Below are 15,913 nucleotides of genomic sequence, written 5' to 3' on the forward strand. Positions count from 1 at the left end.
TATTGGCCACATTATTGCAAGAGATGCTTATAATACTTCTTGCTTAATAGTAAAAAAGTTGATCATCTACATCGTAAAGGAATACATGTTGTCTTGATTGTAGGCCAAGATGCACCTTCTTTGCAAGCAAAGTTGCAAGCACATCCATCTGCTCCAAAATAATATTATGAACAAAGGGGGGGAGGGGGTCCATATCAATTATTCATTTCCCTTAGTATGTGGACTTTGGTCTTCTAGAGAGGATGGAGATGCAACAACGGCTGGTCTAAAAGAAGAGATAAGAGCGAAGAAAGAAAAAAGTTTGTGTGGTAGAGGAAAGATGGATTGTGGATTAGGCAAGTGGAAAGGCAAGAAATTATTAGAACCTCACTGTTTCTAATGAGGGCTTGTCTCGTATGTTTTCCTTGGCACCATTCTTCCTTCTGTTTAAGATTCCTACAAAGGAGAAAGCTTTTGTGTTGTGTCGAATGAACAGCTCTAACTATATCTGAGTGGTTGTGTTCTATCACAAATTCCCTTCAGTGATTGTTGATGCAACAATGAAATGAATCTGCTTTTGGATTTGTTGAGTATTAAGGAATTACTCATGGAGTTGGTGATTGTGCTTCAGAAGCAGAGAGTAGAATCTCACTCCAAATTCTTACTTTTTGCTCAACTCTGAGATTCCATATATGCTGCTTCAGATTCTTGTGACAGGAAGCATGTTCATGGTAAACTGAGGCCTTGCAATTAGCCATTTGCAGTGCTTTTCTGAAGCAAGAATATAATATCAGTTGGTGATTTTGTTCCTGGATGACACAAAACCTACACTGTGGGAATGGATTCTGCAAGTGCTACCATCAGCAGCAGCTTCAAATGATTCCCCCCTGTGCAGGCTTTCAAGGGCAAGTGAATTCAAGCTGTAGGGTGTAAGATGATACAGAGAGAGAGAGTAGTTTGAAGGATGATCTTCTCATGCAAAAGAAGGCCATGTTGCCCTGCTTAGGCTGTGGCCACTGAACAGGTCATCACTAAGCCCATGAAGTGTTGATTATAAAGCTATTTGCATTTAACTATTAATAGTATACTATCTTAGACAATTTTTTTTTTGTACTTTACAAAGGCGATTTAATCGTATAATTATATATAGAGGAATAATTATAAAAATCATCTGTTTTAAAAGGATATATATATATATATATATATATATATATATATATATATGCAATTTTGTCTTTATTTTTGGCATAATAATCATATTTACTTGCCTAAAAGAAAGGCCAAAGATTGCTTGGGCTTGTGATGGGCCGTTAACAACTTGGATTAAGCGACGCTAATCTTGTCTTTTATTGCTTGGATTAGGGCCGTCGCATGTCGCTGCGACACTCTCGGTAATTCCCACTCCCTTTCCCCTTCCCTTCGATTTCCACGCGTCCTTGTCCCGGTCCCTCCCCGGCAGCTGCACTAGGGCTTTATTTCCGGCCCAAAAAAAGGTCCTTCACATCGACGGTACCTCCTTTCTTTCTGGTTTTTGTTGTTCGATGAAAATTCGGCAGGATATCCCTTTCGTTTGTCGAACTTGTATTCTTTCTTTCCCCTTAAATCAACAGTTGGCAAACCCTCTCCAGGTTCTTTGAATGTCGAGTACAAGGAGAAGAGAATCGACCGCATATGATGGCGTGCTTGATGAAAACCCTCCGGAATCGATTTGCCAGTTCAAATCTGACACAAATACTTGCACTTTGATTGAGTTAAAGTGGACAGGGCATCAGATGGGTTTCTTGGTGTATTTTTGTGGAATTCTGAGCCAATCAACAAACCAACAAGCAGTCGAGAGAGAGTGATGATGATGAACCAAGCTGTGAATTTGGCAAAAGGTGGGTCGCATTTATATATATGTTTAGATTCCATCGTTTGTTCACAGTTTGATCTTTTATCTCTGATCTGCATGCACATAGGTGCCAAGTTTTTGGCAGTCTGAATCATAATTAGTGATGCTGTTACATTAGAATGTTCATGAACCATGGCAAGACTCTGATGTTCTTTGTGAATTGGCTACCCTGGAATTTGCTTTGTGGGAGAAAAAACTTGTGATTTTGTGTTTCCTTTGTTTACTTTTTCTTCCTTTGGCTTCTTTCTTTCTTGGCTCTGTGGTTCTTACTCTGTCATCGATTTGAAATGATATATACATGTGGGGTGGGGGTTCTCCCTTCCATCTTTCTCTGAGGAAAATAAATAATAGTCTCTTTGCTGTAAAGTGATAATTAGCTTTCAGCTGGAATTCCAGCTTTCATCAGAGATTAAAAATAGCTAGAGAGAAGGTTGAACTATAAATATATGGTTTGAGGATCAATGCTGACTTCCATTTTGCTACTAAATTCATAGATAATTATTAACTGAACAAATTGAATGCCTTTCAGGTGTTTCCTCCATAAATTATCATGGATGCACACTCAGGTGAACTTCCTCAATCAGCAGAAGGACCATTGATGTTGCTGAAGCTTGGATATCCTTCTGTTAGCCAGAGTCCAGTTTCACCACCTGGAAATATCTCAGCAAGGGGACAAGATCATCTGAGTCCTTTTTGGCAAGAGTTTGGAAGAGGTTCAGGTGAGTCAATCCATAATATGTTTACAAGATAAAGAATACAATGCATCATTAATCATGAAGTAGAAACATTAGATACTTAGTAAAGACTGTTATTGCTGTTCAATTTTACCTTCTGAAGTTATCATGGACTGGCTTAGCATAAATCACAAAACTTTCATGTTTTGAATTACTATACACTGCTTTACTTTGCAAGCAAAATGGTTGTTTCCATGATTTTTCCTATTCTAATTAAACAATCTAGATTATCCATGATACATGCAAGTTGTCTCCTCCATTGTTAAGTATCTATTTTTTTGTGCTGTGGCCACACACTACCAGCATGCCTGAATCATCCAACAGCGGATGCCACCCTTTGTACACAATAATGTATCAGCTTCTCCTTTGGGAAACACCAGCATTTGTGTAAGAGAAACCTAATCCTCCTGCTAGCAACCGACTCTGGAGCTCATTGGACATCTGAACTAGATAAGGAGAGCTCACTGGGGAAGAGGATGACCCATATGCTTTGAAAACTGAAACATAGTACTACAGTAACACAAACAGTGCCACACACGAGAAGAGGAACCAGTGAACCAGGAGCAAAGGGCCAAAGGGAAAGCGAAGGAGAGTGTGAGGGAGGAGGAGGCAAACAAGCGTGCTTGGTGTGACTAAGACAGCACTACGAGGGAAAGGAAGAGACTGGTAGAGGTGTGGGTACAGAAAAAGGCTGCGTACGAGAGTCAATCAGATCTGGGCTCTCATGATGTCTCCCACCTTTCCCTTGTCTTCCTTTCCTTGCATATTCTCTTTGCCGAAGGCACTGAATGAAATCAGAGCCATGGCAGATTCGCAGCCTTGAACGAAGGCCATCCATGTCCAGGGTTGAACAGGCCGGAGGTCTTCTCTTCGTGCTTGAGGCTTGTATAGGGTTGCAGAGTCCGCTTGTGAATCTGATGAGATGATCAGAACTTTTATACTCACAAGCATTGATGATGATCAGATCATGATCATCTGTCATTCCCTCTCCATGATGTGACAAGCCGTAACACATTGATAAGACATGAGTGTGTGACGCTTCAATATTTTTATTTTTCCTTCTTTTTTTTTTTTCTTAATTGGTGGGTTCAAATATTTGTAAATACGACAGGACACGTGAGTTTGGTTGCAGTATATGCACAGTCGAGTACAAGTGTCATCCTTCTCATCCCCCCTCCCCCACCTTTCATGTGACACGCCATCACATTCAAAATTGAGTCAAGCCCCATTATCGACATTTCCCACCCAATTCATCACCCTTTCCTGTCTATATGTATTCTCGCTCCGTTTCCAACTTCTTCTCACCCATCCCTTTCTTCACACTCGAATAGGGGAGAGAGAGACAGAGATGAGGGCTTGTGCTTTGCATACTCTCCTCCTGCCGCTGCTACTACTATTATCAACCCGAGCTCAAGAGCTCCAGACTCTGTTATCCATCCGATCATCCACCGACGACCCACTCCACTCCCTCTCCACCTGGAACTCTTCCACCACCTCCTTCTGCACGTGGGAAGGCCTCACGTGCGACTCTTCCTCCCGCCACGTCTCCGCCGTCCGGCTCTCCGGCAAAAACCTCTCCGGCGCGCTCCCCGCTCCCCTCCTTTCCCTCCCCTTCGTCGCCGCCGTGGACCTCTCATTCAACGGCTTCTCTGGCGTCTTCTCCTTCCCCCGCTTCGCCCCCTCCCTCCTCTACCTCAACCTCAGCAACAACAACCTCTCCGGCCCGGTCGGTTTCGTCTCCGACAGCGGTGGCGGAGGACTGTTTAGCTTGCAGGTGCTCGACCTCTCCAATAATTTCCTCACTGGGCCGATACCCGACGAAATCTTCCATCTTTCACGCCTCAAGGTCCTGGATCTTGGTGGGAATTACTTCCGAGGACGAATCCCCATCTCCATCTCCGAGCTTCGGAGCTTGCAATTCTTGACCTTGGCCTCCAATGAGCTCACCGGGCCGATCCCGGCCCAGCTCGGCGAGATCATAGCCCTCCGATGGGTGTATCTCGGGTATAACAACCTCTCCGGTGAGATCCCACCGGAGATCGGGAACCTGACGGCGCTCGAGCACCTCGACCTCGTGTACAACAATCTCACCGGAGGGATCCCCAGCTCGATCGGGAACCTGGGGAAATTACAGTACCTTTTCCTGTACCAGAACCTCTTGTCGGGCCCCATCCCACCGTCCATTTATAATCTGACGGCCATGATCGCGTTGGACTTGAGCCAGAACCAGCTGTCCGGCGAGGTCTCGGAGGACGTAGTGCGTCTCGAGAATCTCGAGGTGCTGCACCTATTCTCGAACCGGTTCGAGGGGGCCATCCCCAGTTCGCTCGGGGCCATCCGGCAGCTCCAAGTCCTGCAGCTGTGGTCGAACCGGTTCCAGGGACCGATTCCGAGCTCGCTCGGCCTCGGAAACGACGACCTCGCCGTCCTCGACGTCTCCTCGAACAACCTCACCGGCCGGGTGCCGGAGCACCTCTGCTACTCGCTCCGTCTGGTGAAGCTCATCCTTTTCTCCAATGCCCTCCACGGCGGCATCCCCCCAGGTCTGAGCCGGTGCCGCACCCTGGAGAGGATCCGGATCGAGAACAACCAGCTCTCCGGCGAGATACCGCTGGAATTCGCCCGGCTCCCCGCGGTCTACTACCTAGACGCCTCAGGGAACGGGTTCTCCGGAGAGATTAGCCGCCTGCGGTGGGAGATGCCGGCGCTGCGGATGCTGAGCCTCGCAGGAAACAAGTTCTCCGGGCCCCTGCCGGAGTCCTTCGGGGGTGACGAAATCGAGCACCTCGATCTGTCCAAGAACCAGTTCGCCGGCGGCATCCCGGCGGGATTCAGGCTGTTCACTGAACTATCGGATCTCAATCTCAGCGGTAATCGACTCTCTGGTGCGGTCCCGGAATCGATTGGCGAGTTGAAGAGGTTGGTGAGACTGGACCTCAGCAAGAACCACCTCTCCGGCGAGATCCCGACTGGCATCGCTGATCTACCGGTCCTTAGCGCCCTGGACCTGTCAGAGAACTGGTTCTCTGGAGAGATCCCGCCGAGTTTGGGCAAGACCGGCTCGCTGGTGTCGATCAACGTCTCTCACAACAGGCTCATCGGTGGTGTCCCGGCGACCGAAGCGTTTTTCTCCGTGGAGGCAGCTTCGCTGGTCGGGAACTCCGGCCTCTGCGGCGGTGGGCCCAAGACCGGTCTCCTGCCATGCGAGGCCGCCTCCGCGAAGACACCGTGGTGGTTCCCGGTCACGGTTCTGGCTGCGGCTCTTGTCATCATCTTCCTCTCCGTTATCTTGACCTTTCTAGCCAGAAAGTGGTGGCGAGGCGGAGAGTTCGAGATAAAGAAGGCGGAGACTGACAGTAACGTCGTCTGGGAGGTGCGGGTTTTCGACGGAACTTTGTCAACGGTGGAAGCCATCCTGAGGACCATCAAGAACGCCAAGAGTGGAGCTGTCAGCAACAGCGATGGTGAAGGGAGGTGGTTCACGGTCAGGGAGGTGAAGGAGGTGCCGGGGTTAGGATGGGCAGAGGTGACGAAGTTGGGCAGGTCGAGGCACCGCAACGTGGCCGGATTTGTTGCGGCATGCAGGTCGGAGAGTAGGTGGGTGTTTGTGTATGAGCCGACCGCCGGCGCGAGATGTTTGGGCGTCGCGATGAGGGATTTGAGCTGGAAGCAGCGTCATCGAGTCGCCCTCGGCGTCGCAAAGGGCCTCCGCCACCTTCACCGCTGCGGTTTACTCGGCGCAGTGCTGACGGCGGACACCGTGGTTTTGGACGGCGACGGCGAGCCTCGCCTTGTGCTCGACGTCGCCAACGTCCGTCCAGGTACCGAAATAAACGCAATTATGCCGTAACGCGTGCTTATGACACTTTTCGGACGATAATGCCCCTAGCATCTGCTGATATTTACCATGCACGTACACCAGGGGAGGCGAGGACCGATGTCTACTACTTCGGCGTGCTGCTGGCGGAGCTACTGACCGGGCGGCGCCACCACGACGGCGAGGAGGGAGGAGGCTCCGGAGGCGTAGTGGATTGGGCCCGCTACTGCTACCGCGAGCGCCACGTGGAGGCGTGGATCGACCCTGCGATGAGCGGACAGGTCAGCCAGCACAGAGACGAGATGATCGGAGCCATGGGTTTGGCTGTCCGGTGCACTTCGGCTGAGAGGCCATCCATGAAGGAGGCGGTGAAACTTTTGGTTGGATTAGAAGGGAAGACGTCGTCATGGCTTTCCAAGGTTACGAGAGCCACATGGATTTACTAGCTGCTGCTTGACGCATGCATGTAAATAGTACAAGTGATGAAGACAGTAAAGTCAGAGACTTGCTTGGGGATGTTTGCATGAGTAGCTGCTAAATAATAATATGGGAAAGGTGAAGAGAGTTCACTCTCTAGGGTTCTTGTGTGATGGGATACATCAATCAAAGCTATGCAAAGATGTTCTTCCTTATTGAAAGTCAAGATCTTAGTTGTCATTTGAACTGTTCCAAGTGAAAGGAAAGGACTCTTCTATCAGATTGCTGCGTATCTGAGGATTTCACCAGTGTTTGGTGTAGGTTAAACATGGAGCTTTCAGACGGTACACAGTTTGAGAAGATTCAACAACGATATCAAAATCTATGACAATGCTGTCAGCTGCTGTCTTTATCAGCATCTTTTTCCGAGCTGCAGAGCAGAGATTCCCTAAAGGGAGAGAAAGAAACACTGTTGACACTTCAGCTTTTATGTGTATGTTTGGTGAAAGGGAGAGAAAGAATCACTGACACAGATTACAGGCATTGGCAACCTAAAGAGTAATCTTTGGTTCTCCCCAATCCCTCTCCTTTAAAATATTCTTTCTGAAGCACATTTCTCCAGACTGTCAACATAGTTGGATCAATGAGATCATAGGCCTGACTTCACTCATTACATATTACCTTTTGCCTTTTGTACTTAAAAGCCTTTAGTATTGTTGTTGATCTTATACAAAATGTATATTGAGTTCTCGTAATTATAAAAAATAAAATAACTAAATTTATTTTTAGTTATTTTATTTAATCATTAAATAGAAAGAGAAAGGCGTGGAGCATAAGATCATAAAGATAAAATTAAAGCGGAGATTGTCCCAAATGTTATATATATATATATATATATATATATATATATATATATATATATATATATATATATATATATATATATATATATATATATATATATATATTGCTTGGTTAGAGAGAGAGAAATCAGCCACACTGTTGACTCATATATTTTAGTTGCTCTTCTACCATGATGAGATCAGAAGTCGAAGCATGTGTGCCTTCCTTTCCCTTCAAAAGCATGCACTTTTCCTTGCTTGCGTATCACGTTACACCGTGGCCTGATGATGCTCTGCTTCGCCTTCATCAATCCCTTGCTTTAACGACGGTGGTGAGTGCAAAAGTAAGTACCTCTTAGTTCTTCCAAAGGATATCTCTTTCTTTATTCTGTTGTACTGATGTCTTCTTTGTTTCTTTTGTTGAATCTTTCTTGCTTGTTTTCAGAGCTAATGATCCCTGTTTGCTCCTCCGATTGAGGTGAGGTGAAGTGCAGACCAAGTGGAGACTGCAACTTTTAATCGCCGGTAGGGATGCAGCTTCATCAACTTACACCTACTAACCCAACTCTATTGTTTGTTGTTGGCAGATCAAAGCTTCACCTCCCAGGAATAAGATATGTAAGATGTGTGAAAACATGTAGGTTTGAAATATGATAAGAGTACCAGCTGGACTGTATCCTTCTCTTTTGGGATTAGAGACTTGTTTAGCCAATTATTGTTGCTTGAAGATGCTTCAACCTTCATGCATGCTTGAAAAGAAGCTTCGACTTAAAGCTAAAGGTTCAACATTCTCCTCAAAAAGGTTTAAAGGTCAGTCTACTCTCCATGATTCATGTTCTCCATTAGTTTCAAGAAAATAAAAAATGTACCAAATGAAGCTTTCATCTATATAATAAGATCTACAGAGAGTTAATGTACATACATAATTTTACTCTAAATATAAAGAAACTATTTTCGAGACTTAGAATTCTGATCTTTGGGTTGTAAAGGACCAACCTTAACCTGATTTGGACCTTGATCTTCATTAGTTTTAATATGCCAACCAATTATAGTTCTTATAGAAACATGTTTGGATCAAGAGAGATGGGTCATCCAAGCCACCATCTCTCTTCGCAGATCAGATCAAATGAAAACATCAGATGCATGCTGAGGATTGGGATTTACTTATCTTGTGAACCTTTTCCCTCTAAAGTCCAAAATCTTTAGAGTACTATTTATATATATATATATATATATATATATATATATATATATATATATATATATATTTATTTATTTATATATATATAGAAAAGCTTAAGTTCTTACCTCCTTACATAGATAAACTTAGCTGCACAACTTCAATTCGAAATATCCATGAAATATGCAGGGTCATATTGTCATCTGTCGAGAATGGTAAATTCTTAAAAGGAGATGCATTTCTCTCTTGCCTCCACACTGTTTCTACTTTGCTTTACATAAAAAGCCTCTTCATCAGATAGAACTGAATTCTCGAATGGTTCCACTTATGAGATGTGTGTCAAGCAGGCAAATTATATAGCAAAAAGGATCAACCAGTCATGTCCAAGAAGCCGATGTTCTTCGAAATGATCTGAGAAGCTCAACATAGCTGGGTATTATTAGTATGTTGCAGAGCCACAGCTGCCCAACACAAAATTGCATATGCACACATATAGTTACAGTATGAAGTCTGAAAGAGAGTCCACAAGAACCTTCTGCATATCAACTTAAACAAGCAGGGAATGGTTGGTTAGATCAGTGATAGTTCCCCACACGGATGGGATCCTAGTAACAACAAGTCAATCTATGTACATTGTCACTCATGCAGGTTTCCCCGGTGTGGTACTAAAACAGACAAGATAGTTGATTACACGGTGAAGAAACAAAATCCAGAAGCACGAGCCGAGCAAGCGCTACAAGAGTTTGGGCATGGAAGGCGAAAGCTTGGTGATCGGAAGCCCTGACCCATACCCATCAGCATGTGTAGGTTTGAGCTTTTGGATCCAGTGAAGAAGTCGGTTCTTATGATCTTCGCAGTTCATGTTTGCAACAGTGTCAAGCGTGCCATTTTGAGCGAGAGCAGACTCAAATTGTTCCAAAACCTTCACAATCTGCCAAAAGTCAGGTCTTTTGTCTGGTTGGAGCGCCCAGCATTGCTCGATCAAGGCTCGTAAGGCTGCCGGGCACTCAGGGGGAACAACAGGCCGCAAGTTCTGACAAATACCAATTGATCATATCAGGAATGTATAAGTTTCTACAGCCAACTGCTATCTTTCTATCATCCATTTGTATCATCAGATTTGAAGGATATCGAAAGATTAGAAACTTGATGTTTCATGAATTTATTGTAGGACAACACATCAAGCATGGTAACATTTATTTTTCCTCATTGATTCAAGCAGAAACTATAGATAACACCACATTCATGGTCCATGCACGACGGTAACATACAACAAAGCTAATTAAGAAAGACAGATGAATCCAGGATGCACACACAGTTCTAACTGAAAACAATCTCTAAAAGGGAAAGTAAGAAACCACAAACATCATCAACCAACCCATTTGACAATTCCTAATGATCCCTGTGCCACAAATCCTGACAAAAATAACTGCAGGCTTGCAAGAACAAATTCATGATAATAATTATGCAGGTCCATTACATATGTGCAAAGGATGAGAAAATTGAAAGTAAAAATCAAAGTCGCAAATTATACCTTATTAGCCACAGCAAAAGCCGCTTGGATAGGTGTCATCTCCTCATAAGGGATACTTCCAGTTGCCATCTCCAATAGGACCAACCCAAAACTGTAGACGTCGACTTTGTGTCCATTAGGCTTGTGTTTAATCATCTCAGGTGCCATCCAACGAAAAGTTCCAGGGTCCTCTGCTAAAGTATCACAATAAGCCTCTTCGCAAGCAATTCCAAAATCAGCAATTTTTACACACAATTCTTGATCAAAAAGAATGTTCTCAGGTTTCAAGTCCCGGTGAATAACCCCTTGCGAGTGAATATATTCCATTCCCCGTGCAATATCCAGAGCGATCACAATAAGTTTCTGTAGAGGAACAGATTTGTGTTCGAGTTTGTGTAAGAATGCTCTCAGTGACCCTCCTGAAAGGTATTCAGTGATAATGCAAAAGACTGGTGGTTTTTTAAATGCCGCTATCAGCTGCATCAAAGAAAATATACAATAAGATATGAGGATGGACATCACGGAACATCTGAATAACAGAGAAAATGCAAAAGGATATATCCTCAGCATTAGAACCTAGCTGAAGTCAAAACATGAACTGGAATGCAAAAAAATGTCTGCTATAATCCCTGCATAATCAAACGCAACTAAACTCCTTGCTATATTAACATTTGTTTTCTGCAGTGCAGTCGAATCTTTCAGAGGTTGGACATTCTTTTGATTATATTTTTTCAATCGAAGTTTTACAAACCATGCAATATGCATTCATTACTTGTTCTGTAAAGCCAGAAAGTAGTGTTACATCAAGCATTTATTTTTATTCCTTGATAAAGATTCAAGGAGAAATAGGAAAGTGCTCATAATGTGCATAAAGTTGAGAATGTAGCGTATAGAAAGTATTTTCTATTACAAATGTAGGAACGTAAGAAAAATCTAGAGTGTGCAAAGATCATGGCCTTTAGGACATATATTTCAAGGGTCAACTACTGAGAAATGGTCGACCACAAATCAATTTTGAAGCATGGTCAACCAAATGAAGGAAATCGGAGTCTCATGAAATAATGTCCATGGTTCACATAATAAGATCCACACTTGGTATCCTATAGAAACAGATACAATGACTTATGAGAAATTGACAAGCAAACTAATAATGCAAATTATAAGACCAAAAAAAAAAACTCACGAGAAAACCTTAAGTTTTGTGTTTGTTTTACATGCATTTTTTTTAAATAACATTTCTTCCTTTTACAAAATTCAGGAGTAATTGTAGTTTAGCATACAACTGATGTATCCAAAGCAAGATAAATTGCTGTCAGATCATTGTGCGCCTTCGCATTCTATCCAAAGGTATAATAACATACCGAAGAAGAACCCATAACAGAGGCATTAAATAATAGAAGTACCTTAATCACATTTCGGTGATAGAGATGAGAGAGAAGAGTGACTTCCCTCGTGAACTGTTTCTCAAGGCGAGCAGTCATCATCCCATTTTCGTCATCATCAGGTTGTCTGATAAACTTTACTGCCACTGGCTGATCCTTATAGATACCATGATGCAACTTGCTATGAGCTCCAGAAGCAAACCTATGCCCAAGGTACAACTGAGAAAGATCAACCATCCACTCTTCCAGAGCTTCGACAGCATTTACCTTCCCTCCACCATGTTCGAAATATCTCGTCCATAAAGCCTCCTTCTGACTCTCATGCTTGTCCGACTCTTTCATTAGCGAGAAGTGATGTAGAGGACTTGTTTCGGGAGGTGGTGAGTGAAAGATCACATGATCATGGACTTCTCTCGAAAATAACTTGCTAAAGGCACTCTTATCTGATCCTCTCCTCTTAGGTGGTGGAGTTGAGAACCTCTTCTTATTTGCCTTAGCTTCTCTGAAGACATCTGAAATGGAGATTCTTGGTAGAGGAGACGCAGACCTCTGCTTCGGTTTAAACTTCTTCCAATCCATGTAAGTACCAGACTTCTGAGAATGAGAATTCAGGTGAGACTTAATTGAAGGCCTAGAAAACAATGTTGTGCCAGAATTGGAGCTCCTAGGATTCAATCTTTGATCTAGATCACGCTGAGAAGTGAAGGCAGAAGATCCCAGACTCAAATTCTTTGGTTTCACCTTAGTTTCTCGATCAGGATGAGAAGCAAAGTTCGAAAACTCAAAACTACACAAGCTCTTCGGCTTCAAATTAGGATGTCTGTCGCTTTTCTGAGGAGAGATTAAAGATTCTAGTATCGAATTTGTGGCCCCTGTCTTTGGTACTTGCTCAGAGTGCAAAGAAGTAGGAATCACCGAGCTCGACTTCTCTGTCTTTATTCCATGATGGCCATCCTGTAGCAACAAATGCAATGAAGGCAAGCTAGTAGAATGAGTGATCGAGCCTGTTGCCTTCGGTGCTGCACCTCGATTGACCGGCAACGAAACTGAAGCCAAATTTGATGCTTCTGCGGTCCTTGTCGGCTTCAATTCGAGACTACTTTCAGATCTGACGAGCAATGGGATCGATGGCAGCTTAGCAGAATCTAACCTGTGGCAAACCGTGTGAGAGAACTTTGCCCTCCTCACCCAGGAGCTGCCGTCTTCCTCCATTACTGCCCACCAATTAGCACACCGAATGAATCAAATCCCGGCAGCAAAGCCTCGAATCCCATCAAAAACCAGCGAAGGAAGCGCTTCCGGATCTCCGGTCTCTTCCATATCAAAATCTTCTGTCCACCGATTGGGTCGAAGAACACCAAAGCGAAGACTCGAATGATGCCCTGCACCAGATGAATCCACCCACAACGAAACAAAATTAAAACCCCAGTGGGAGGAGGAGATGCGATCCCAACCTCTCATATACCTTTCGGAAATCCTATAAAAAAAAGCAGGAAATGATTCCAAGAAGGGATTTTTATTAGGAAAAGGTAAAGAAGAGGTCGTATTCCATGACCAGAAGTAAACGACTCATCGTCGTCGTTGTCGCCGTCGTCATCATACCATCATCTCAGCATGGACATACGGAATGAAACAAAATCGCTCCTTTTTTATGAATTTTGCAGAAAAAAAAAACAAAGAAGAATAAAGAAAAAGCCCCTTCTGCATCAGTGATGGGGAAAAGAGCGAAGATCAAATTCGACAACGAGGAAAGGCATTCGACGAACAAAGCTCAAACCACGTCAAAATCGCTCCCCTTTTTTTTTTAATGAATTTTGCAAAAAAAAAAAAACGAAGAAGAATAAAGAAAAAGCCCTTTCTGCATCAGTGATGGGGAAAAGAGCGAAGATCAAATTCGATAACGACGAAAGGCATTCGAAGAACAAAGCTCAAATTACGTCAAAATCGCTCCTTTTCCGAAAGGACTAACGGGTAGTCAACGAAATAATCATAAAAGCCGCCTTTTTTGCGCTACGGCGGGCGAAACCGTGATCACGGGCTATCCATGAACCACAGGAAAGGAACAAATCTTGGAAGAAGAGAAGCAGACGACAAGATTATGCAAAGGGAAAGAGGTAAAGAACCTCGAAGAGGGAGGCCAAGTCCCAACCCGCATCCGCCCGCAGAAAGATCCCAACCTGGTGCTTACAAAGAACCGCTCCGCCGCCTTCCTCCCGTAGCCGCCAGATAGCTAAAGTGACGAAGAAGAAAATCCTTAAGGTACGGACGCCGCTGCCGCCGCCACCGTCGTCTTGGTCCTCAGACCAGCCATCTCGCCATGATACATTTTCGCATATAGATCCTTCCCAAATAATTATTTTCCACCGCACCACCTGACTTGATTATTGTTTACAAATTAATTATAAAGTATCAGAAAATTAGGATGGAAATAATCTAATCGTCTATTTGTTTAGAGAGCCTCAAATATTATTATTTATAGGTGGCATTAAAAGTATAAAAATGTATTTGGATGGGGGCAAAGTAAATACATTATCAGAAACACAAAATAAGCATAATTTGTGCAAATAGGAATTTATCGAGGGAGCAAAGTGAAAAAGACGCAGGAAGGTGCCGTCAACCCTACGGAACGACGCAAATGGAAGTCAACGCAACCGTGAGGAGAATCTTACTGGGATTGTGATTGGGAAAGAAGTCAACAGTCAAAGTCCCGGAGTTCTCAGACGGATCTTTCGGTTCTCATATGATCCACCAAATCGGATCACATCGCGTCGACCATTTTGATCCGATAAATATGACGTATACGACGCTCACATTGGGATGCGATAAATATGTTTCCGTTTCTCCCCCTCTCTCTATCTATATGATATCAAGTGGTTTGATCAACCAAATTGAATCAAATCAAATATGGTTTACCATTTTGATTCGATACATACGTTTCCCTCTGCTCTCTCAATATCAAGTCCCGTTTCCACACTCTCTCTCTCTCTGTCTATCTATCTATATGACACAAAGTGGTATGATCTGCCGAATCGAATCAAATCAGATTTACCATTTTGATCCGATCTCTCGATGATATCAAGTGGTTTGACTACATACACCATGATATCCATATGATAAGTATATATATCTTGAGACAGTGATCAACGAACGACGAAGAACCAACCGATGCATAATTTTGACCCCCCTGATTCGTCTAATTAACTGCAGTGTTAAAAGATTTGATTTAGGAAATAAAAGAGAGAGAGAAATCCTGGGCTGTACTCGAGCCCACTGCAATCCACCATCTTACAACCTACCAAGCGAACACCATGGAATAAACCATCAGCCAGCAGCAGTAATTGACCTCATGTTGTGTGTGTCAAAAGAACAAAGTAGTTCTTATTGGATTCATGTGTGTTGTGTAGAACAATTTAGATTTGTTACGAATCTTGATGACCGTGAACATGAATGATTTAAATGGATCGGATAAATACGAATACCTGAAAAGAAAAATTCGATCCATTTTAATTAACAGTCATTCCATGGATGTCGGATCTCATCGAATTGCGGTTAGATTCGAGCAGTGGTGCACACACCCTACCCCAGGCGGCATGCAATGCGGAAAAGATTGGCAGCAAAAGATTGCTGAAAGATTGGAATATTGCTGCCTTGTTCTGATATGTCGATCTATTCACTCGTTCTGATGGTTTCCTTTGCGTACTACTGTTCTCCAAAACGTGAAACATATGCCGATGAATAGATTATCCAACCGCGCAGTATTAATTGACGACACACGGCTGCTTGTTTCCTTAGATTCTGCATACAAACATAACGATGGTATCGATGCTTCAGACAATGGATCCAACTACTCGCCGCAGATCACACGAGCCTCGTGCACTGCCAACTTACTTGGGGAACCCCAAGAAAGAAAGCATCGGTTCCCACCGGCTGCCCGTGTTCTGCAAGCCAAATCAAGATCCATCACGGATGGCGAGCAGATTTACTTGGCTGTGTGACGCGCCCGGCTGCATCCCCAGATGAAAGAAGATAACGATGGAATCCACTTCGATTGCGTCACTGCAAACAGCAAAGGACATTTGTGCGATGGCCGATTCGTCCTATGTCATTTCATCCTAAACTCCTCCGCGAAATATCCCACACGTTACCTTCGCGGACGGC

General features: G+C 43.8%; 2 protein-coding genes across 3 annotated transcripts; one reads left to right on the forward strand and one right to left on the reverse strand.

Annotated features, from left to right (window-relative positions):
* Nucleotides 1-1,380: 1,380 nt before the first annotated feature.
* LOC103982293 (leucine-rich repeat receptor-like serine/threonine-protein kinase SKM1) lies at nucleotides 1,381-7,118 on the forward strand. 2 transcript variants are annotated; one of them, XM_065147381.1, is made up of 4 exons: nucleotides 1,381-1,488; nucleotides 1,608-1,856; nucleotides 2,400-6,425; nucleotides 6,527-7,118. In XM_065147381.1, exons 3-4 carry the CDS (start codon nucleotides 3,740-3,742, stop codon nucleotides 6,865-6,867), a joined length of 3,027 nt encoding a protein of 1,008 aa, XP_065003453.1. In that variant the 5' UTR covers nucleotides 1,381-1,488; nucleotides 1,608-1,856; nucleotides 2,400-3,739; the 3' UTR covers nucleotides 6,868-7,118. The 2 variants fall into 2 exon arrangements, with proteins under 2 accessions (XP_065003453.1, XP_065003452.1); XM_065147380.1 differs by lacking the exon at nucleotides 1,381-1,488 and having other exon boundaries at nucleotides 1,515-1,856; nucleotides 2,400-2,589; nucleotides 2,908-6,425.
* A 2,253-nt stretch (nucleotides 7,119-9,371) lies between these two features.
* On the reverse strand, nucleotides 9,372-14,001 carry LOC135635917 (serine/threonine/tyrosine-protein kinase HT1-like). Its single transcript, XM_065147382.1, has 4 exons — nucleotides 13,879-14,001; nucleotides 11,777-13,137; nucleotides 10,395-10,850; nucleotides 9,372-9,893 (listed from the first exon to the last, which is right to left on the reverse strand). Exons 2-4 carry the CDS (start codon nucleotides 12,965-12,967, stop codon nucleotides 9,594-9,596), a joined length of 1,947 nt encoding a protein of 648 aa, XP_065003454.1. The 5' UTR covers nucleotides 12,968-13,137; nucleotides 13,879-14,001; the 3' UTR covers nucleotides 9,372-9,593.
* Nucleotides 14,002-15,913: the final 1,912 nt, after the last annotated feature.

The sequence above is a fragment of the Musa acuminata genome, chromosome BXJ3-4, assembly GCF_036884655.1.
Source record: "Musa acuminata AAA Group cultivar baxijiao chromosome BXJ3-4, Cavendish_Baxijiao_AAA, whole genome shotgun sequence".
NCBI classification, from domain to species: domain Eukaryota; kingdom Viridiplantae; phylum Streptophyta; class Magnoliopsida; order Zingiberales; family Musaceae; genus Musa; species Musa acuminata.